Source organism: Chamaea fasciata, unplaced genomic scaffold (assembly GCF_029207755.1).
Source record: "Chamaea fasciata isolate MVZ Bird 193981 ecotype frontalis unplaced genomic scaffold, bChaFas1.0.hap1 SCAF_1, whole genome shotgun sequence".
In the NCBI taxonomy this organism is placed as follows: Eukaryota; Metazoa; Chordata; class Aves; order Passeriformes; family Sylviidae; genus Chamaea; species Chamaea fasciata.
Window position 1 is genome coordinate 82,456,398 of NW_027094086.1, and position 24,067 is coordinate 82,480,464.

The window sequence follows — 24,067 nt, forward strand, 5'->3', positions numbered from 1 at the left end:
TGGTAACAACCTGGAGTTGCAGATGGCCAGACTGTGTGACCTCTTTTGAACTAAGGAACAGGAAACAAAACTAGGCAGTAAAAGAAACTGCATGAAGATCATCTCCCAGAAAATGCCACAGCATCAGTGCATAGAATTAGAGCTTGCAGGTCTGCCAAAGAGAAAAAGTACCTGTGCTCCCCATTAATCTTTCCTGGCCCAAGCCTTGCAGACATGTTTGTGAGAAAGGATAATTTTCATGCAAGTTCCTTTAGACTCCTTGGTGAGCCAGATCACACTGGAGACACCCAGTCTTTCAGTTTCCAAAAGTCTCTGAGGCCACAAGGCTCAAAGTCAGCACTGACAAAATCAACACTCATCTCCAAAGAGTTTTGATTTGGCATCCTGAGATGAAAATTGAGAACAAGTTCCTGAATCCAGTTTCCACTTTTTTCCTTTTTTTTTTTTTTTTTTTTTTTTTTATTTTTATTATTATTATTATTAGGAAACTTGGTGCACATTCTGAGGAATTTGAGAGAGGAGATATACATGAAGTTAAATGCCACTGATAAATTTTGACATTTAAAAAACATGTTGAATATGAACAAAAAGGCCCCATAGATAGGAATTTCCCTTGAAATGGCCAACAGCAACTGGCTGTTAGGTCACTCTTTTACTATTTTTGTCAGCAGCATCATTTTGATCCCTTTTGATTTAAGTTCTTACAAAAAACAGGCAGTCACACTAAATGAAGCAGAATGGTCAAATCAAAGTAGAATAATTCTGACAATGATGACATGAAGCATTCTTAGTTTTTTCTATGGCAAAAATACTAATGAAGTTGCATGTATTTCACAGAAAAAAAATGTTTAGTTGTGAATTTTCAACTCGCTGCTGCTTTAGGATAGCAAGCAGGATTTTTTCCTTTGTCCTCTTGTTGCCTCAAGCAGATTACCATGCCATGTATCAAAAACCACAGAGCACCATAACATGTCCACAAAAGTTTTATGCCAGTGTCTCCGAAATGGTGGCAGCATCTGAGATCTAGAAAAGCTGCTGAGCATAAGCAAACAGGGACAACAAGCTGCCTTCAACTGCTCATTTCTGTCTTGCCCTCTGAAAGCTCTCTTAGCTAAATCTGAACATTATGAGTTTGCTCTAGGCATCTTATATCAGAAGGAGTAAAGGCAACTCCTAAGGTGTGCATGCCTCTCACATTTGGATCTATGGCCTGAGAAGATACTGGAACAGGGGAAGCAGAGGCAAAATGAATAGTGATGAACTGATTTAAAAAAAAAAAATAAGAAGAAGAGAGAAGAAAAAAAATGGATGTGGGTCTAAGGCTGATTTTTTTTAACATTCTTTCCCTGCTGAATGTATTTGCTCTGCACATCAGCTGCCTCTCTGTTTATTTCCTGCCCCTAGACAACACAGCGTGGATTCTGACGAGGCGCTCTGGCTTCAGACAGCACGAGCAGAGCACCTTCTACCTGCCCATCCTGATCAGCGACAACGGGCGCCCAGTGCTGAGCAGCACAGGCACGCTGACAGTGCACGTGTGCAGCTGCGACGAGGAGGGCATGGTGATGTCCTGCAACGCCGAGGCCTACGTCCTCCCTGTCAGCCTGAGCCGAGGGGCTCTCATCGCCATCCTCGCCTGCATCTTCGTCCTGCTAGGTAAAAAAGCCTTCACTTCTTCTAGGGAGGGGCAGACCTTTCTCTTCTGGCCAGGGGGGTGCTGATCCACCAAAGGTGTAGGACCCAAACACACTCACACACATCTGTGTATACCTGTATATGTAGAAGCATGCACGCCTAAAGGGCCAAATTCAGCACCCACCCCATGGCGTAGTCAGCTGCATATGGATTCAGGCTCTGGTCTGTAGGAATTGGGAAAAACTATCGCCAGCAAATATTTCTGCCAGATGCCCAAAGTGCTAGGGTGTCTGACATGGCCATGCATTCCTTGCAAGGGTATGGCAGTGGGAAGTACTGAGAGCTGTGGCTTGGGGCAGGTTAGTTTCTCATCCTCCGCAGGAAACAGTAGTGTTAAGCCCAGTTCCATTTCTTGTCTTTTGGAGAGAAATATCCCCACCTCCATCCTTTTTCCTTGAGACTCTACATTTAAATGGTGACTGTGCTGCAGTAAAGGGGTTGAGTGTCTTGCATGAGTTCTGTCTCCACAATTAAATTACATGCTTTCCTTGCCCAGACATTCTATGTCCCCTGTTAGCTGTTGATATCAAAAGAACTTCAGTTCCCTTGTTCACTCTCCCAAATCATGCAATACTAGTTCAAAACACACATTCCCTGAAATTTCAGGGGACCCAGTTTGAGGAAGATACACAAAAAAAATCTTCAAAAGTGCCTCAATTCTGGCTCTTCAAAGGAGCCTAGACACCTCAAAATATCGTTTTTAACAAAAAAGATAGTTCAAAATTTCAGAATCCAAAATCTTTGCTGAGTTTTAACTGTGGAAATAGTCACCAAGTCATGGCACATTTTCAATAGCAAAGGGCTCTGGTGCCTGTATGACCACTTCTCCCCATGCCAATAAGCACAGTGAGGGCGAGAAGCACCAGCACTGCAGCGCTGCAGGAAGCTTGCAGATAAACAAAAAAATTCTTTACAGCAGACTAAGGGACTAACTCTGCATTTTGCTGTGTAGGCAGACATATGACCTTAAGACAATCCATCTGTGTCACATGCAGTGGCTTGTGCAAGAGGCATCCCCAAAGAAGGCTGCAAAATCCACCCACAGAGCAGAAAACAAAATATCTCTATGGCACTATGCTGCTGCAGATAAACTGTTACTGACCTCTGAGCTGGCTAGTTTAAAAGTGGCAAGCACCACTGGATATACACGTCCTAAGTGTCACCAAGGGTTAAGTATTCAGGTGAGAAAGGGGACAGATTAGCAGGACCTCAACTACCAATTTTGACTCCCCAAAGTGAGAGGGAGAGATTTCTATAACACTCAGCTTGCAAACACCGCAGCTGTTTAAATCCAAGGGGCCAGTTGGGCTCACCCAGGGGAAAGTAGGGCAGAGGAAAGTCTGAAGCTCTGGCAAGATCTGCTGCCTTGCTGACAGCCCCGTGTCTTGCTTGGCTCCCGCAGTGCTGGTGCTCCTCATCCTCTCCATGCGGCGTCAGCGGAAGCAGCCGTACATCATTGACGAGGAGGAGAACATCCATGAGAACATCGTCAGGTACGATGACGAGGGTGGCGGGGAGGAGGATACAGAGGCCTTTGACATCGCTGCCATGTGGAACCCGCGGGAGGCCCAGCTGGTGGTGAAGAACCGGCAGGACATGCTCCCTGAGATAGAGAGCCTCTCCCGATATGTGCCTCAGGCATGCATCATGGACAACAACGTCCACAACTACGTGCTCGCCAAGCTATACGAAGCTGACATGGACCTCTGGGCGCCTCCCTTTGACTCCCTGCAGACCTACATGTTTGAAGGGAACGGCTCAGTGGCAGAGTCGCTCAGCTCCCTACAGTCCGTGACAACAGACTCAGACCAGAGCTACGACTACCTGACGGACTGGGGGCCGCGCTTCAAGAAGCTGGCCGAGATGTACGGGGCCACAGACAGCAGCGGGGCTCTGTGGTAACAGACCAGGAATGGCAGAGGGCTTTCCATGTGAAACGATGTCCAGTTTGGTCCGTTCCCATCAGACGCTTCCATGGACATGGGTGAGGCCTCATAAAAAAATAGCAATACAGTGCTTGGATGAGAATGGGAAGAAGGGTGCGAATGAAGGTCTCTCTGGATCAGCTTTACTCAGTTAAATTAAGTCACATTTTTGAAACTATGAGAAACAGAAGGAAGGAAGGTTTTTTGTGGTTCTTACAGCAAAGTTGGAGAGCTCCACACCTGGAATATGGCATTGCTCTCTCTCTCTCTCTTTTCCTTTCTCTCCCCTTTGTACACGGCAGCTTACTGAGCTCTATACATCAGGGTTCAAAGATCTGTAAACTCCAACTGTAATCTCCAACTCACTGAGAAATTGTCACCATAGAAGAGATGCTTCCTACTGGTCATTTTTCCCCATTAAAACAGAAAAGAATTGCTTGCTAACAAGAGGAAAAAATCCGCAAAGCAGAAAATTGAAACTGGAATGTCAGAGGGCTCCCTGTAAACTAAACTCCTCCCTCTGTTGCTAACAGAGTTCTTTTTTAATCCTTTAGAAACAAGGCTGAAGTTGGGGTGGTTTTTCCACGTGACTGAGAGGGCTGGGGAAGAGGCTTTGAATTTCTGCTCTAGTTTAATGGCTGATCTGTGAGTCATTGGCGTTAACACTAATCCATCTTCTATCAAGTTTGTGTAAATTTATTCTTGACTCTTTAAAACCATGACTCTGCTAAACTGCTCAGAACAAAACCAGAAAATCTGCCTCTTTTGCACTGTAGATATCTCTTCCATGTGCCAAATGTGAAGATTAGATTCTACCAATGAAAGCCAAATAAATTTTAAAATAAAAAAAAGCTATATTTGGTAACTACATGGGTTAGATGGGCTTTCCTAATCTGTGTGAGGTCAATCCAAGGGATGTTTACATACTGTAGATAACCTACTTGAACAAATGCAGTATTATAGACCAATAAATGGATGTAAGAAAATTACATGTATAAGTTTTGTATATTTGTTAATTTTGGTAATAAATATGATGTACTGCATACAGTACAGTACCTTAGCACCTCTTTTAATAAAAGTTAAACAGAAGGGAAAGTCTGATGGCAATTTATTGGCTACTTTGCACACAGCAGCTAGTGCTTATCTGCAGCTTTACACGCCTTGAGCATCAAGAAAAAATGGTTCATCAGCATCATGTCAAGGAGACAAGGCTTCAGTTTGCAGAATTGAGCAGATTGTCTGCCTCTTTTACCATTGTTCACTTGGACATTGCCCCTAGCAATGAATCAGCCCAAGTACAGCCCACCAGACTAGTTACTTTTCTAATCGAATCATGCTGAAGTCAAAAGAAAGTCTTGCCTGGTTTTATTTGAAACATTAAGGCTGGGGCATTGATAGGCTTGGAAACCAGTTACGCAGCCCAGACAGAGTCTCATGCCTTCAGAGACATGACAGACCAAGATAAAATATCTATTTATTCTTACTCTGCAGTCAGTTTTGCACCTGGATCATCTCTTGCTTGCATGTGTAAATAAGAGCTAGGGAAATTACACTAACACAAGTTTCATGGAAAGTGGTGAAAGGCTTCTGAAAGTAGAACAGTCTGCAATGGAATTTGCAGGTTTGTTTCTAGCTAAGGACTCTCTATACTTCCAATTGCCCAGAAAGTAGATGTGCACACATAACCACCCAGTTACTACACTTTTACTATGAACATGCCATGCTCAGTTCCTGTGCAGATGTACACAAAACATTGCAGTCTCTCCTTAGCCTGATCCTAGGCTGTACCAATTTAAGACAGGAGCCTTGTTTCCACAGACTCATACGAAGTCGTGCATCCCTGGAGAGCCATTCACCCACCAAGGAAAAAAGGTTTTAGTGACTTCTTGCTTGCTAATCTGATGTGATGAAGTCTGGGCCTTCACAAACATAATATGCCAAGGGTTCTGCTTATCACCTGAACATGCTTTACACCATTGTAGAAAGAGCTCTGATAATTATTTGATAGTGATTCTTCTACTTATACCGTAGCACTCACCTTCACATGTCATATTGATTTTAAAACATTAAACTAGAACTGCAGCCATCATGATCAGGGAGTAGTGTAAAGGACACAAAGCTGCTGTTGAAAGTCTGAGAGCTTCCTTGCATCCTGCCACCACAGATACCACAGAACATAGGAAGGACAACATCTATTCTACAATTTCCCTGTCTGATCTAAACATTAGTCTGACATATTTTAAGCAGATGCCTCTTCCTCCTTAAAGCCCCAGCTGTTAAAGCTCTGTAACCTTTCTAGGCAGTCTTCCACGGCATCAGTACACTCATTGCTGAGAGCCTTCCAAGGGAGGTATAAGGCATGTACCCCTTGCACCTATACAAGCCTGCAATGCACATAGATGACTTTGTCACTCCACAGAGCTATGATTTGGTATTTTCAGACCATTACTGTCTCTCCCAGTAGTCACAGTCTACAGTAACAAAAGAGCCTCTAGATTTTTCTTCAAATTCTGATTCCATGATGGTTTAAATCTCCTATTGTAGGCAGAGTGAGACGATGGGGCATCAAAGTACATTCCAGCATCATATTGCCTTCAACCTTCTGCATTGATTGAGAGACTTCACAGGACGAGCTGCCTCACAGTCTGTTTTGACTCCACAGAAGCCCCCAGATATGGTCTCTGCAAGACAGACTATGCAGCAGCCAGGAGCAGCTTCCCAGGCTTTATATTCCCCAGTGTGGAAAGACCAGCAGCCCTTTTGCTAGGGGCTTGCACTCATGTCACAGGGGAATTCATAACCCACCTTCCTAAGCTGCATGTCAGCGTTAGGCTCTCTGATTGTCCTCAGGTTTGCCTCAACTTGTGATCACAGTCAATAGCTGCACAGCTTGATGTTGTGACACTTACCAGCTGGTGTTTAGTAGGCACTTGGCAGCCTGGCACTTTTTCTTCCCATTTTATGGAACAGGTGACAGTGTTTCTGCAGTCTGTGAAATCTCTATGCCAACAACCAACACTTGCGTCTATCACACTGCCACAAACAAAACAGAAGAACCCTCTGGTTTTGCTGATGAGATATGAAAAGGATCCATTTTCAGACACATCAGAGCTCAGCAGGCCCAGAGTAGAAGAGAAGACTCCAAGTCCAAAGGAAATGCATGGTGCCACAGACTGTCAGTGACACAAGCACACTGGTGACACGGGTCCTCAGCCTGCTCAAGGGCAGGTCTAGCAGTGTGCATGTACATTTGCAGCACTACATAAAGCCTGCTCATCTGCTCATGGTTTACAGCCAGGGAGTTCAGCCTGCTATGGTGGAGGGACTGGGCTTTGCCACACCACCAGACACCTCCAGGGGACAGTCCCAGTTCTGCATGGCACCCACTCTATCCACTGCCCTGGTAGAAGGACAGAAATGTCAGAGGGCCAGGACAAGGTCCTACGTGCCCTCACCAGTGTCCCCAGTCCCCTTGCTCTCCAAGGTTGGTCTGAGTGCACAGAGCTTTCACCACTAATCATTTTGGTATGTTCCTCTGATGACAAAGGACTTGCCATCAACAATCCCCTAGTCTCAGCTGTGGCTGCAAATCAGTGGTTCAGAGGGAAAAAATAACAGAGCGTGCAAGTCATTTTACTAATTTCAGCCACTTAAAAATTGAGCATATGGGCTAAGCAATCTATCTCAACTCTCTCTCTAACAAACAGAGTTAGACAAAGAGTGATTCATTGCCCCCATCCTGGCCATCTGTATGATGCTATGGCCCCCTGGAGCTGTATGCCTCTCAGTTAATGGCCTGGCCTCTAGGGATTCATCCCTGCTGCTCACTCTGGCCCTAGGCATGACATTCCCAAGCCCTCTGCTCTACATTTGGTTTTACAAGTGACCCTGGGCAAACACTACAGTCTCTGATGTTTTCCTTTCCTTTTCCTACCACCCATCTCTGCCTTGTCTAGGTAGATTGCATGACCTGCCACTCTTATTCTGCATTGGTCATCACACCTAGGCTCTGAGAAGCAGTGTTCTTTAAACCATCTGTCAAGGACTCCACATAGCTTCAGAGCAAAATACAGAACTCAAGAATGCATGAAAAGAGTTAACATCATTTTTTCTAGTGTAAATTTTCTTGCAACACTGCCTTTCATTTGCTGCTGCATTGCCCATTTATCCAGCCTTATTAGGCCCCTCTTGATTTTGTAATGTCTCCTCCATCTTTTATTGCTCTTAATCATTTTATGCTACCATTGCATTTGTTCCCTAAAATTCCCTTTTAGACCATTCATTAAAGCAAATAATGGCACAAATCCTTGGGGGACCCAGAAGTTTTATTTTGGTCACCTTGAAATATGATTTATTTGCCCATACCAGTATTTTCCTTGATGCAATTTTCACATAGCACAAGCTAGAACCTTCTGTCTGAGCACAGCTCCCAGGAACCATCAAACTGGAGGGATGGATGTATCCCAGAAGTCTGTTCTGCATATGAACCACATCTTACTTGTCCTGGCCATGATTAAGAGAAAGGAGAGATATAAAAGAGGCACAAGTGATACCTTACAGATACCAGAAAAGTTCTCACCTGGACAAATTCAAAGTTGAGGAGATTCAGTTGCTTTTGTGTTTGTGCTGCCAAGGTCTTAATACTAAGATCACCTTGGTTTATTAACTATAAGTTAGATCAAACTCAGGAGAGAAGGTGGGCTCAATAACAAGCAAGGATGGCATGTGAGGAAATCTCTCCTTCCTCCTGTGTGTCAGAGTGTGACAGCCCATTCTATCCTGCTCAAGGAAGAGCCTTTAATGCATTGTCTCCACATGAAAGTGGTGTAAACAGGCAGTGGGTCTGTCCAAGGCATCCTAATTTGTGCCTGCTGAGATGTGCAGCATTCAGAAGAGGAGGAGCTGCATTTCTCTCAGCTGTGCCCTGTCTCCCTCCTGCCAATCCTTATGGCACCAGAGAGCTCCAAGATAGCCACTGCTACAAAACAGCTGTATCACCTAAGGGATTCATTCTCCTGCATAAAGGTCAGTGATTTGCCTCTCCCTTGGACTGTAATGCAGTCCAAATGTAATAATCTGTATCAGTGCATCTTGTTGAAACAGACAGGAAAATTACCAGATAGCAGTGAAACTGAGGTAGAGTCAGAGCTGCAATCCTAGGAAAGCAGTAAGAGTTGGGGAGTCTCACTGTCAAATCAAGACTTTAAGGACAGATTTTCTGTTTTGCTTTCTTATATCCACTTTCTGAAGACCTTGCCCACACTGACATGCAAGATACTTTGCTGTTGACCTCAGCTGGCACATCAAGCCACCTGTATCACTGACTCTGAGCAGAAGCAGCAGTGCAATGTTAATATTGTATTTCCCAAGAGACAATAAAGTAATACGGTGAAAGAAGTAGAAGAGAGTCACTTCACAATGACTTTTAAAAAATCATGTGATTTTTTAAGAGCTGATAAAGGAGACAGTACACAGTCTGAATATCATTTTCAGACCTCATTTGATATTAAGCTCACCATTAGGGAATAGACCTCTTGGGAAATATGAATTTTCAAATGCACATCTTAATATCTATAGGCTGGTTCCATGAGGACTAATCCTATAATTTTTTTCCCAAAGGTGCACGAGCTACACCTTAATACTAGAGGCAGAAGTTCTTGCCATGCCACATAAAACCAATAACAATAATAATGACAATAGCTATCATAACGGGGGTCAGATTTTTCTTCTGCTTTGTGGGAAGGGTGAAAGTTACCAGACTCATAAGGGAATTTAGGGAGCTGAATCCCTAGTTAAATAATTAGCAGTTTCAGATGTTCCAGAAAGTGTTAAAAGCCAGGCTGGATGGAGCTCTGAGGAACCAGTCAAAGGTGTCCCTGCCCATGGGAGAGGTACTAGAATTAGATGATCTGTAAGTTCCCTTCCAGTCCAGGCTATTCTGTGATTCTGTGATGATTCTAAGATTCTTTCTGCCAAACACACATGGGTAAATTGAAGTGCAGCATGATCCTCCTCTGCATCACAATACCGTGACGAGTTCCAAACAGAAGATTTGGTCTTTTCTATCATATCCAGGAAAAGAAAAACTTTTCTTTCAAGCAGTGGTGCTTGATGGGTTACTTGACAATATTTATTTTCTTTTCTGTGTAGATTACTCTTGGGGCTTGTCAAAGGGAACAACCTACCCAGCAAAATCATTTCCTTATGAAGTTCAACCAAATATTCTGTAAGATCATAGGTTTCACAGATGGAAAAAGTAGGAAAGAAAATGAGGTACAAAGCAATCAAATGTCTTTTTAATAGAAACAAACAGAGCCCCAGCCTGCATATGACTTACTTGAACCTCAGAGCAGCCTTCTGGTTACAAAAGCTCTGGTTACTTTCAGCTTAGAGACATATTCTCAAACAGAAAGCTAATTAGTTGAGGTATGGACTTTCAACAGCCTCAATCTTGTGTCCACTCACCATGATCTTGCATTTAAGATGTACACTAAAAGGAAGGGGAAAAGTGCATATTCTGCCTATATACATTATGCCCTTGTCCTGAGATTGCAAAGTGTTTTGCAAATTCTGCTACAGAACAGTCTGGGAGTTTTTTCAGACAAATAAATGGGAACACAGAGAAGTTCTAAAAAATTATAAAGATTTAAAAAGAAACCATTGTAGAAATAGTAACCTGTCCCAACAGTCTGCTGATCTAAACAGAATTCCTCTTGCAACTTAGTAAATTATACCTATGGCATAGGTGGCAGGTGGGCAATAGAATTTTGAGCTATAGCTCAGGTGCAAAATTATTTTTTTACTGATAACATAAACATATCTGTGAGTTAAATGATAAATATAGTCCCACAAGAGAAAATTATCTCTGCTACTAATCCAAGGGAATTTCACTTCATGATTTCATGTATTTGAACCTATCATTTACTATTCAGCCAACTGTCCAACCACTAAAGAAATCAAAAGTCAATGTTGCATTTACAACTCAAAACAGATGAGTAGGATAAAAATGTCTGAAAGCTATAATTAAATCTTATCATCCAGAGTTAATTGTAAAGTGTTTTCCTAGACTGTTAGAGCAGTGAACAAGCACAACATAAATTATGTGTAATTTTGAGTAATTACAGATGATGTTAGCATTTTTGAAACATCACTCACAGTGAGAGTTCCAAACTGACCAATTCATAAAATACTGTGCCTCCTTCATCTTCTCTGGCAAATTTCATCCACCTCATGGTTCTTCTTGATAAATGAACAGCACATTCAAAGATGTGGTAAACTGCTGGCTTTGCTTAGAACAAGACCAAATTAAACAAGCATTTTCTGTCAGCAGTTTCTGATAAGGTACAGTCCTAGTGCCTCACCAGCCCTGACTTCATTTGCAGGTTGGTGCAGGAAAAACCAGTGTCAGGAAAGACAACAGCTCCATCCCCTGGGTGGAGTTAGAGTCTATAAACCACTGCAGCAGCCACCCCAAAAACATGTCTGGTGAAGTAGAAGGGAAGACTGAAAACCTTCCCTATGATACCAGTACCATGTTTTCATTTCTGGGCTCATAGAAAGCAAAGCATCTGCCACCAGCACTTTGGTGAACAGCCATAATAACCCCGTGTAAGCCACAGAGGGCCCAGTGTGCTTTCCCAGCTCACTAACAACCAACACCAAGGGACTACAGGACTTGAGGTGAGGTTTTGACTCTGATATTGATGCTACATGCAGGTCAGGCAAATTTTCGTGGTCTTTCTGGGCTCCAGCTTTCCACCCAGCATACCCAGGGGTAACTGTCTCTGCTACCCACTCTAAAGTCACAGAACAACATGAAGAATTTTGGTATTTATCTAAACAGACTTCTAAGCATTTTGGAGCCCCAGGCTCATGCTAGATAGGATATAAAGCTGCATATTTCTTTTCAAAAAACACATACCTGTCTAGCTCTGGGAAAAGAGGAAAAGAAGGATCACTCACAAGCAGCAGATGTTGGTAGCATCCCTTAACACATTACTGGAAAGCACTTAGAGGTTGTAGGGATGCAAGCTCCCTTAAAGCCTACCTAGAATAGATTTCAACAAAATGCTGTAGCGAGCCAGATCCTAGATCATTCCCTTTCTCTCACTTTATCAGCCATAGTCAAAATACTTGGCTTTTTTGTCAGACCTTCTCTTCAAAAACAGCAAAGCACACAATCAATATGAATAACTAAAGCAGCACAGCATTCTTGATGTGTACAGTGGCTCTATTAGCAGTAGCCCTAGGAGAGTATTACTCTATTTTTGTAATACCATTGCTAAAGAAAATCAGTTGAGTGTCTTGGTGCAGCCCAGAAGGATTTGAGACCAATAATAGAGCAGATTTCATTTTTCCAGAAAAAAAATGCAGACCACATGTAAAAATTAAATGTCTAAGCTCTTTCTATAGAAAACAGAGAGAGAGGATGGAATCCTCAGCAAAACATGCTGATTACCCTAGACACCCTTCTCAGGACAGCCAGATTTCACCCCTAAAGGAGTGGTTCTCTCTTCCCAGGCCATCACCTGCTGGCCCCACAGGAGGTGTCCCCATGGACCAGAGGTGCCCAAGGGACTGCTGAGGCTTCAGATAGAAAGAGCAGGTTTCAGTTAGATATTCAGAAGAAATTCTTTACCGTGAGGGTGCTGAGGCACTGGAACAGGTTGCCCAGAGAAGCTGTGGATGACCCATTGCAAGAGGATTTCCAGACCAGGTTGGACAGGGCTTTGAGCAACCTGGTCTAGTGGAGGGTGTCCCTGTCCACACCAAGGGGGGTTGGAACTAGGTGATCCTAATAGTCCCTTCCAACCCAACCATTCTATGATTTTATGATCCTGACATTTATGATCCTGCACAAATCCAAAAGGGGTGGTCTCATTAAAACATCAGTGCATGAGACCCTGGTGAAGGGTAACAACTCAGAGGACCCCAGTTTACTCGGTTCGGTACTTGTAGTGCTGCACATGCTGCTTCACAAGTTTCACAAGGGCGTACAGCCCAGCAGGCACATCTGCTGCTGATGGACATATCTGGTGTCAGCACCAACTGCTACCCCCCTGCCTTGCTGCTCAATCTGGCATGTGGCAAAAACAAGCTGGCCAACCCCTCTTTCAATTGAAAGATGTTTGTACTGAGGATCAGATGCAAGAATGTGGCACTGGTTTCATATACAGTGTGATAAAAGCTTTCTTTAGACCTGTAGCAAATTGTTTGTTCTATTAGTATCAGATCCCTGTCCACAACACAGAGATAATGGTCTCCCCCACCTTAGCTACTCTGCCTGTAAAGCCACAGGAGCACCTCTCATTTGGTGTCTGGATAATGGGTACTGCAATGTATCAGAATTATAACAAGAAAAATTATGCTATTTAGCTACTTTTGCTGTTGCATCCTCCCTACCAGCCTCTGCCTGCAACTCATTGTCCTGTCTCTGCAAGTAAATACTGTGATAGCATCTAAAAGCAAAACACAGCTGTGGTGAACCATTCCATCAGCTTGCAGCCATTAAACAAACAGAATGCCTGCTCTTTCCTTTTGTTTAAAATATCATTACTGGGAACAAGTCCTCTCTATCACTGCCTTTGTGCTTCAGTGTACACATTACATTTTCAAACCTGACCCAGTTTTGGCTGAAAAGTTTCACTGAGAGAGCCTACAGACAGCATCTCCAGGCACGCTACTTTCTCCCTCTAATCAATACATTATAAAGGCTGGAACGTCTCCCTTTGCTGTAAATGTGGCAAGGGATGAGGAGCCACATTATGGTCAGCCTCTGGTGCAACTTCCTGCAAGCCAACTGCACCACTGCACATACCAGCCTCCTGCTTCCCTTCAGACCTTTTGACTGCCCTGATTCTCCATGGAGCTGCCAAAGTCCAGTCCAACCCTGCAACACCTCCAATGGCACCACTCTGAAAACAGGGAAAGCTTCCCTGCAGCAGGTAATTGGGGTTGGCACACTGCAGCAGTATTTGAGGAGCCTGGCAACGTTGATAAGGTGTTTGGATGAGCTGAGTTTATAACTGAAGTATTTTGTGGCTGTAAGGTCCTGCTTTCAGGACTCGTTTGTTTTAACTGTGCTGTTTTTAAGATGACTGACAAGCAGATCCACTGTGCAGGAGATGGGTAATAAGTTTTTCTTCTAAGAAGTAATTGCATTTTGTTTTCAACTATCTGCCACTAACCCTAGCAACTTTGGAGATCACATCCCAGAGCTTCCAGTCATGATAAAATCTCTCTAAATAATTGAAAAACTGAACTGCTTTCTTAGGTGGGTTTTTTGGGGTTTTTGTTTGTTTGTTTTTTGTTGGGGTTTTTTTTATTGTTGTTTTTTTTAATGAAGAAACATGTATAGCAAGAATTTTGTGATGAAACTCCCAAAGCCAAGAACACTGGCCAGGACCCCTGGAGTCAGGTTTTTATTATAAAAGAAGGGACTGATTTTTTTCTTATCTCACACCTAAAGTTAATCCCTTGACAGGAGGGAAGGGCACATGGAAAGAGGAGTAAGACAGGCACAGGCTCATGGCCCACTTTGGGGTGCTAATGCATTCTGTGAGGTGCCAGGGAGACCAGGCTGAGCCAGCATCACCTCCGGACAGCAGCATGGCATCACACCCCACTGCATTAAGAGGGCATAGAGAGAAAGTGGCACAGTTTGTTGGACCAATGTTCCAATGTCCAGCCTTCACGTCAACATGCCCTGAGGTGTAACACAGGATGTCTCATAATGAGACACACTTTTTTTGGGTTCTACAGACTTCATTGTCTGGTAGCAGCTGCCTATTGGCAGCCCACATCTGTGCTAGAGGTATTTATGGGATTCACTCCATTCTGATATTACCTATTGTGTCCCTGCATTCCTGCCTGTGTCTGAAGTCTGCAAAGCCTTTCTGCAAAATATATTAACACCCTCCCAATCTTAGTGTAGTACCATTTGTTTCTTGGTTTCTTTCATCTCATGAACTTACAGGCTGACTTCTAAAACCAGTCATCAAACACTGAAGCAATGTAAGGGAAAAAAGGAAAAAAAAAAGAAGAGAGAGAGAGACAGAGAAAACCCGAGGGAGGAAGCAGATTTCAATTTCTGATTTCCAAAAAGCTAATATAAAAAGCATAAGAGTGGGAAGGAAGCATTTGAAAATTTAATTTTAAAAAATGCCCTGGCAGTCTCTTCCCCGCAACAGCACTGGGGTTGAATGATACATTTGTAGATCAATCAAATGAACAAACAAAAAGAAAACTGTAGCCTTACAAATATCCAGAATTATGCCACAAACTCATCCACACAAGCTCTCCAGTTAAAAAAAAGTGTCAGCAAGTCCTCCACAGGGTCTCTCCAAAACAGGAAAACAACGGTATGTGACAGAGTTGATACAGCCCTTGCTCTTCAGAGGGTGAGGGTTTTACTGGGAGTAAGAGGGTTTGGGAACAGACTTCACTCCCAGGTTTCCACAGTCCCTAGAATCATTCCTCAGTGCCACAAACAAGTATAAGCAATCACAATAAAAAATGCCCTCAGGTACCAGCAGGTTAAACCAGGCTACCCGTAACTTAATCAAATGGAAACAGTGTTGGCCAAGAACTTGCGTTACTCTTCATAAGCCACTGAGAACCCCACCAGGTTCCACTGCAAAGGACTACCTGGCATTTGGTCAGCACTTTTTTTGGTTCTCAGAGTGGTGTAACAGCCCAAAAGAAGTACTTCCCACTGACAGAGCAAATGGCTGTGGTCCCCTTGGCACCAACAGTTTTGCCAACTGGATTTTGCCACAGACCTTGTAGGACATCTTTAAAGGCAGTATGTTAACTTTCACAAAGGGAAGGATGAAAATCTGGAGAGGAAAATAAGCAGCCACTATGAAACACAGTTGATCCTTTCTATTGAGTTGTACAGTATGGTAGATATGCTCACATATGACACAGCTGCTGTCATAATATGTGTAATTTAAAAACATGGGGTATGAAGATCTTCACTCTAAAGAGTATGTTCAGAAAGGAATTACAAGGTTTCTTAAATGATTTGTAGCTGTTATAACCCTTTTACAGATGAGTAATACATTTTATAAGTCCACCAACAGAAGATTTAATAGATAGGCAATCAATCAGCCTGCATGATAGCTAATTAACCATATACTAAAACGCCCCTTAGTGCCCTATTAACCCCTAATGCTGCGGTCATGAACATACCCTTAACACAAGCCCCAGTACAAGAAACAAAAGCCATCCAGTCCCCTGAAGCCATTAATCTCTGGCTCTTAACCTGCAGCTCAAGGATGAAGGAGAGTGACAAACTTGGCAGCCTGCCCTGGAAGGCGACAGACTCCTGATTTTCTGGAGCAGAGGGAATGTAGCATTACCTGGGTTTCTGCTAACAGTTGTTTCTGACAGGGTTCTCTGTCATGTGTACTGTGACTTTAGCACATCAATATTCCCCCTTTGCTGGGCTGCTGGGGCAGTTGGTGAAGAACTGCTGCCCATGCGATGGACTCATGTTGGAGCAGTCCATGGAGGGCTTCCCTGTCTCCTGTGGGAGGGTCCCTATGCTGGAGCAGGCGCAGGCAGGAGTCCTCCCCCTAAGGAGGAAGGAGCAATGGAGACAATATGAGAAGTACTGACCCCAAGACCCATTCCCTGCCTCCCTGAACAGCTAGGGGAGGAGGAGGTAGAGAAAATTGGGAGTGAAATTGAGCTGGGAAGAAGGGAGTAGTGCAGGGAAGATGCTTTAAGATGTGGGTTTACTTCTCATTATTCTACACCAATTTGACTGACAACAAATTAAACTAGCATTCCTAAGTCTATTTGCTCTTGACTGTAGCTGGTAAATGATCTATCTCTGTCCTTATCTCAACCCAAGAGCCTTTCATTACTTTTTCTTTCCCCTGTCCAGCTGAGGGAGGGAAGAATAGAGAGGTGGGCACCCAGTGTGCAGCCAGAGTCAATCCACTGCATCTGTCAAGAAAAGAGGTTGGTGCCTCTGTAAGAAAAGCAAATGTAATCAAACCTCAGGCCTGCTTAAATCCACATGAAATGTCTACACTAAGTGTAACCTCAGCTAGTTAAGGGTGCACTGAGCTCACCTGATGAAGGATTGCAGGCTCTATGAAGAAACAGGCTTCCTGATCAGTTTTTCAGAGTCAGAAAATATTTGCAGATATTTAAAAAGACATGCAGTTTTAAGCACACACATACACACACACACATACACCCCCCTGTAAAGTAAAAAAGAAATATTTGATAATCTTTCCCTTACTCAAGCTGTCAGGGGCCCCATGGTGTTACTGAATACCCCTGTCCCACAGAGAAAGTTCACATACCATTAGCTGGCATTTTGCTGCACAAAAACTTGATAAAAACTTACTCAAAATAGTAACCCCTGCTTCACAACAGTGCTAGAGCAAAGCACCACAGTACCAAACTGTACTTTTCCCAGGAGGAGAAGTGGACTCCCTATGTATTCTACATGGCACTGTGGGGTATTAACGTCTTGGTGCCTGTAGCTTGTTGCTATTCAAGTAGCAACAGGAAAGTGGCTGTTCTTCACTGAAGATTCAAATTCCTCTACGGTCTCATCATTGAATGGATCTGTAACACTGAAAAAAGCACATTCAACCCATCCACCTTCTGTGGTGATCTGTACACCCAGTCATGGCTGCAGACTGGTGCAGTGCCAGTATTGTTTTTTACTGTGCTAATTCTGCAATTCAGCTTCCCTATTCTCCTGTGTATTGCTGCCAGTTCCATTACTCGGACTCACATCACGGGGGCTGTCTGCGAGTTCTTTATAAACTAAGGAAGAGTAAAACAGTGCCACAAAGAAGTGAACTGAAGGCACCCAGATTTAAGAGCAGTTGGATTTTCTTCATGAAGAAAGCCTTATTTTCCCAGCCAGTTTCCTATAGAGAAGGGATGCATTTATATATTGCTCAGACACAGACTACTCCAATGAATGAGCAAGATGACAAACTTGGAAGGTAAATCTGCAGTGTGCAAAGGAGCAAGCCACAGCCAAGAGCCTGTTTCCTCTCATCCTGGAGGTGGAGGACAAAGTGGAACCACCTTTTCAATGGAAAAGGAGGTGAACAGCTTTTTGGCATATCTCTGCTCCTGTGTACAGCAATTCCTTCTCTAGAATTCCTTTAAAAATCCTTTAAAAAACCCCATTCAGAAATATTTCACCCAGCTAACAAATAGCACACATGCAAATAGCACACACTCTCAAATTAGTTAGTTTCCAGGAAAGGATGTATAACCCAAAAAGCTGGCTCCTCAGCTGGCTCCAACTGCTTAGCAGTTTTACTTCAAGGGAAGCAGCACCTCTTCCCCACACTGTCAGTACCACCAGGTTGTAAGTAGAATAAAATTAGAGACAGCCTTTCCAACCCAGTGATCCATTCAGTTACTGAGTTTGGAGCTCAGTACTTTTTGGGGCAAGTAGATAAAAATAATGGGAATTAGTGTAACTACAACATACTAGAGGAAGAAGCATGGCTAAATCTAGAAGTTAAAACAGCTTTCCCTAGTGAGAGAGAGAAGAGCTAATAAGTAAAACTTTGACTCTTTGGGACCTTCTTGACTAGAGTGGACAAGGATGATCTTGAATGTCTGAAGCTTTTTAATTCTGTTTTCACAACCGAAATTAAACTAGCCCTGCAGAAAATCCTCCAAACCAATGACATTTGATTTTGCAAAACCAGATGCTATGCTCTGTTCTAACAAGCTCTTCTAATTTTTCTGTGAGAAGAGTCTCTCACACAAATTCCCTGTTGCTTTCAGGCATTATATACATCCCTTCTAATCCTTCATTCTTTTAGTGAGCTTCTATGTAGAGCAGGTTCCTTAGCACTAAACCAGGCATTTAATGTTGTTACTGCCATACCCTTAATTATTCCTTTTTTAATTTTTTACACTTAAGCACTAATTGAGTTGTGATCTCTTTGCAAATGTGACTTAACCTGCTGTTCTCCTGATTGCTTAGGCACCACAAATAAAAAAATAATGGCACTGGTAATTAACTGAGGCCTGATAATATAACTTGCCTGTCAGCCCGTGACGGGTAAAAGTTCAATTGAAAAGTAAGGCTGATAAATGCATATTAACTGAACCAGGACTAAGCACCAACCAGACATACAAGAAAAGCAAGAGTAAAAAAGAAGCAAACTTTAGATTTCAGTTTGAAGAAATTGGATAAACACAGACAATCTTTACTTTTCCAAAGACCAGGAGAATTATTAGTATCTAGATAGGCAGACGGAAAACACATGAACATACAGTTCCATTGTGTTTCCCAAGTAGCATCAGCCTACAGAGAATTGCTCTTTCCTTAGGAGAACATATTTGAAAATTTGTTATCAAGTATTCACACAACACCTTAGCACAGCCTGGCAGGAAAATAACCAGAAGAGAGAGATACAAGGTACACAGCAGTTCAGTCTGCAGCAAGCCATACTGAAAAAGCTGCTGCTCCCTGTCTCCTCTCAGTGGAGTGGAGGTTTTGTAGTCAGATGGAATCACCAGGTTGCACAGAAGCTGCACCTTGTGAGACAGGAAAAGCATGCTCAGAGAGAAAAGTACTTCTAATGGGGGAACACACCCAAGCAAGGATACAAGAAGCAAAATAAACTCTTCCACCTTTCTTACTGAGGATAACAAACCCCTGGGTAGTGCAGATGATGAACATTATGACTCACCACAAATGGGAGAACAGGCATGGTATAAACTCAGAATTTTTTGTCCTCAGTCTTGATTTTCTTTGCAACTATCTCCCTCCTTTACCCTTACACTATTCAAATCCAGTTAGAAAGCCTTCATGCAGCCAATTAAATACCTCTGAATCTCCATCTGTTGTAATCACAAGAGAGTCTAGGGGATGAAGAGGCTGCCTTGTTTAATAAGTTCCATTCCTGTAAATAGTACACTTCTATTAAAATTCGTGGTAATTTTCCCCACTAATTTCATTTGTGAATTAATTACTTCCGATTTACTAAAGCATTACATGACCAGTGACTTATGCAGGTCATCCCAAATGCGTGTCCATAAAATCTTTAAACTGCAATGCCTTATATTCTGTACATTTTGCTTGTGATCCTCTCACCATTTACAACTGAGATTCTCAAGGTAGGGTGGAAGAAAAGGGACAATTTTCATGGTTTGTGTTCAGAAGATGGTAAAAAATTAAGGTGATTCAGATGGCAAAAAAAGCCTTTGTATAGAGGCAATGGTATGCCTACAAACTAAGAGAGCTCTGCTTTGCTTAGTAACAGAGAACAATAAATGGGAAAAAAAGAATCAAAAGCTTGGATGTTACACTGTCTTCTCTTTTTCTCTCTTTTTTTCTCAAAGATAGATCAGTATGGCAGAAGGAAATTCTGTCCTGCAGGTAAAAGGAATAAGAAAATAAGTATATTGAAAAGCATCTAAGTCTGCTCACACTGCAAGAATACCTAAAGTGAAACTGCTGAAAGTTTGCCAGGATGTTTTGAAAGACCTAGGATATCACCGAAGATACATCACACATATAAATATTACTCAGCCAGGATGAGGCATGCCTACAAAATTCTGTGAGAAAACAGCAGAAGCAATAGCGTAAGCAAAATAAAGAAGGCACTGAGTCCATAAGTGCCAAGAGGCAACATGGGAGTCGTTGAAAAGTCAGGCTTTTGTTCAACCTCAGCATCTAAAAGCTTTAAAGAGTCACCATTCCCCAAAGCTTAATTGTAAGAGAAAGATTGTGAAACGTATCTCAGTGATTGATATCAAAGATACATTTGCAGAGGAGCATTCTTGGGAGGTACCATGTGCCAGTCTCAGCAGTTCCAGCTGGCAGAGTTCACTGGGATGTGCAGTGTCCTGCAAGTACAGATCCAGTCATGGCAGCCCATTTTCCCGCAGCAGGTACATCATAACCCAGTAAAGCTGGGTCACTGACTGCCCAAGCATGGAGACTGGTTAGCCAGCAGTCTCTGACCTGCCTTCCTGCCCTGGCAATGTGTCTGGTAAGAACATCAGTTTGACAACTTATTGGTGTAAGCAATCATTGCAGAAGCTCCTTGTTCTCTCCAAATAGTCAGTAACTGATGCCAAGCCTCAAGGACCAACCTCACACTAAGCACAGCAAAGCACAATGCATGGGGCCATATTTCCTTCAGACTCACACTGATTTATCACCCCACTGCTGCAGTTTAACACAGTACCGGGACTTTTCAAGAATCCAGAGTTGGTCTCGGATATCATTTTTGATGCTGCATGTGAGTTAGTTAAATAAAACAGTGGGAAAACATTGTTTTCCTGCTCCAAAATGTTTGCACTGTGGTATCAGTGCATTTGTTGTTACTACGCACACCCTGCTTTACACATATTAAAGAGATTCCCAAGGAGCTGCTCACAATTCACAGGGCTGAATTCATTTTTTAACTGCATGACTTAAAGCTGCAGACACTTGTTGGCAGCTCTCAAAGCTCATTATACATTGCTTCCTCAGCAAAAAATAGTTCTGTATATAAACCTGCAAATTTTGGATCACCAAATTCTAGGCACGTAGTTATTATCAGATTAACTCATCTAGCTAGAGATAGTAGTCCTTAAAATGCCCAAACATAGAATTCTTTTGTTCTAAGGAGAGTGAAATTGCATTAAAATCTCAGAGGATTTCCAAATCGTTTGCAAACCTGTGACTTTATATGCTCCAAGGAGACATTTGCTCTGTATTGATAAATCCCATTAACATTTGGTTGTTCTGCATTGCTGAATTAAAAGCAGTCTAGGTATTTTAAAAAACAGCAACATATTGTAAAGCCAGTGTAAAGCCCATTTTGTGACTCCAAAGTTTCCAGTGTCAGCTAGGAGGATCAAATCCAGTGTCTTCACTGGTCCCTAGTGTAGCTGGAATAACAAAGGAAATGCAATCTCTGACTCTGCTTTTGATCTAGAGGAACTCAGGGACCTCAAAGCACTAAGGACACTGCTTATTGCAGTGCCAGAAGTCACTCAGATGCTTGAAGGATGTATGGCCCTGTACAGAATAGAAAAACAGCACTTTGTGGACATCCAAACTAGACAAGATCCCCCATCTCAACCTTATTATTTTAAAATTTTGCATTCTCCAAACACCAGTGCATTGCCCTTTGCTGCACACACAACTGCTTTAAAAAGCAACTATTATTCACAGAGAGGAACCAGAGTATCTTGGGAAGAAAATAATCAGAATCGTTGTGAAGAACTGAATTTATTATCTTGATAAAAAACGAAAAAAGAGAGAATAATAAGAAGAGATAATGAGACCATATAAATATGACACAAATATGTTCCAGTATTGAAATTCAAGTCCAAGAATTATTAATTATTTATGGTAATGTTAACCACTGTCTTAAGTAGTCAGTGATTAGCACACAACTAAAGCAGCTCTTCTTTAAACTGTCTGGACAAGAAAATACTACTGTAATCTGGAATACTCACTTTAAGGATCTTTTTGAAACCTAATTTAGCAAAACATATGTTGTTATCCTTTTTCTCGAAGTGTGGTTCAAGCAGAGATTTAAAACACCTGCTCCTAATGTGGCAGTAAGACTTATTCACTTTTCAAATCTCAGCTGGAAGTTACTGTTTCTACCTCTGCCCCACAGTGGGACAGACAGAACTGTGAAATTACCTGTGATAAAGGCTGCTTTTACTTCAGTGGTGCAGAACAAAGAAATGTTAGGAGGAATTACTAATACAGAACAAAAAGTTGGATCAGTCCCCACAGTTCCACCCAAGCACTTTCTGGAATTGTCATTCACAGGGTTTTGGCTACCTGAACATAAGTGTGAAGTGCCATTTGAGATGCCCTTAAGTATGTAAGACATCCTCATAGGACTGACACACATGGCACAACCTTCTGGAAGAGCAGCCTGAGTACTGGAGATGGAGAACACTTGAAAGGGCTCTATGCTACCTCTATATTGAAAATTGTGTCCCATTACTTGTCCTTTAAACCTCCTTGCAAATGCAACTTATTCAGAGCACATTCTCTTGGTGCTTTTATGTGTGACTCACATCATGCCCTCTCTTACTGCATCCCTTTCACTGTAAAATTTATATCTGCCCTGATTTTGTCCTACAGCAAATTCTATTCCAAATGAAACAGTTCTCTGAACAGATCTTTTGACTCTGCTATGAGAGAATTAAAAACTTCATTCACAGGTTTTCCAGGGAGAAGAATTTAGGAGATTCATTCTCCCAGGTTCAAAGTGCTTCATGCCACATGACACTGCAAATAACCTATATGTTTTTGCATTTTAAGTCATCAGCTTAAATTCCACTCAGTTTGAGAGGACAGCATGGTTCAGTTCTGAATTAATTTCTCAATCCTATATGCTAGAATAGACTGGAAAAAATAGAATCCAGAACAAGTTTTTCCTTAAGGAAAGTGATACTACTGGTTCTGACCCTGGGAGGACCAGGCATAGAAGAGGAAAGTGTGAGCCTGTGATTCTTCATGCCACATGACAGCCAGATTTTAGCAGGATCAAGAAATCACAGGCTTTCTCATGTAAAATGTCATCCCAAGTATGATCTCGGGAAGCTGCATGAAGTCACTGTGTCTGCACAAGCCTGACTCACAGGCATGATGACACTAAAACCCCTCTTGCCTTTCATCCCTAAACTGTATTTGGTGCAAGAGCAATACAGTGACTCAGTTACACTGTGTGTTCTCTAGTTCAAATTACCCTCTGTGTATTCCACCATTTCCAGGACAAAGATACTCTCAATAATTAATAAGAAATAACCCTGGAATGCTTAGCTGAGCTAAACTCTTTGCAAGCTGCCCATCAGCCCCGTTTACTTTCATTTAGTCTCAGCATTACACCAGAAATCCTTTTGCTCCAAAGAGACAAGACACACTCAAAGAGGGAAAGGAAAAGCAGCACATGGGCTTCCTTGTCCTAATTTTGGCTTGTGGCAAGGCATATCTCCCACTAAGGGCTCTGTCCTGCCTACCCTCAAGGGAAATAACAAATCTGTAAACACAAGATCAGCACTTTTTAGCATAATTTGAATCATCATTTCTAGTTTTATTTCCAAGGGAAATGGCTATGAAGCATTCAACAACACACTCATGACACAGGGAGCATGGATAGTACAGTAACCTGAAAGATCCATATTCAGTACCAGTAGAAGTGACATTATTGCATGTATGGATGTGTTCCCTTCTGTGTCCCATCAGCTCACCTGACCACAGCCAAAGGGAAAAGAACGACCAGTTCTGTAAAGTACCTTCTTTACTAATCAGAAAGCAGAAGATATATTGTTGTACAAGGACAAAGGGGCAACACTTGCAAGGAAAAGAAAAGCGAGAAGAGTTCTGTGATTTTTTTTTTTTTTGGAGGAGGAGGAGGAGGTAATTTTAATTGCTGTTACAAAGCTATTTGGTGACGCAGATCCTAGGAACCTCAATGTATGGAATT

The 24,067-nt window shown here is 42.4% G+C and overlaps 1 protein-coding gene across 2 annotated transcripts in view; it reads left to right on the forward strand.

Annotated features, from left to right (window-relative positions):
• The window catches only part of CDH20 (cadherin 20), a 118,944-nt gene extending 114,237 nt beyond the window's left edge, over positions 1–4,707 (forward strand). For both annotated transcript variants that reach the window (XM_066186626.1, XM_066186633.1), the window contains exons 11-12: positions 1,405–1,656; positions 3,098–4,707. In XM_066186626.1, coding sequence (XP_066042723.1) covers positions 1,405–1,656; positions 3,098–3,597 — 752 coding nt within the window. In that variant the 3' untranslated portion in view covers positions 3,598–4,707. The remainder of the gene's footprint in view (positions 1–1,404; positions 1,657–3,097) is intronic.
• Positions 4,708–24,067: the final 19,360 nt, after the last annotated feature.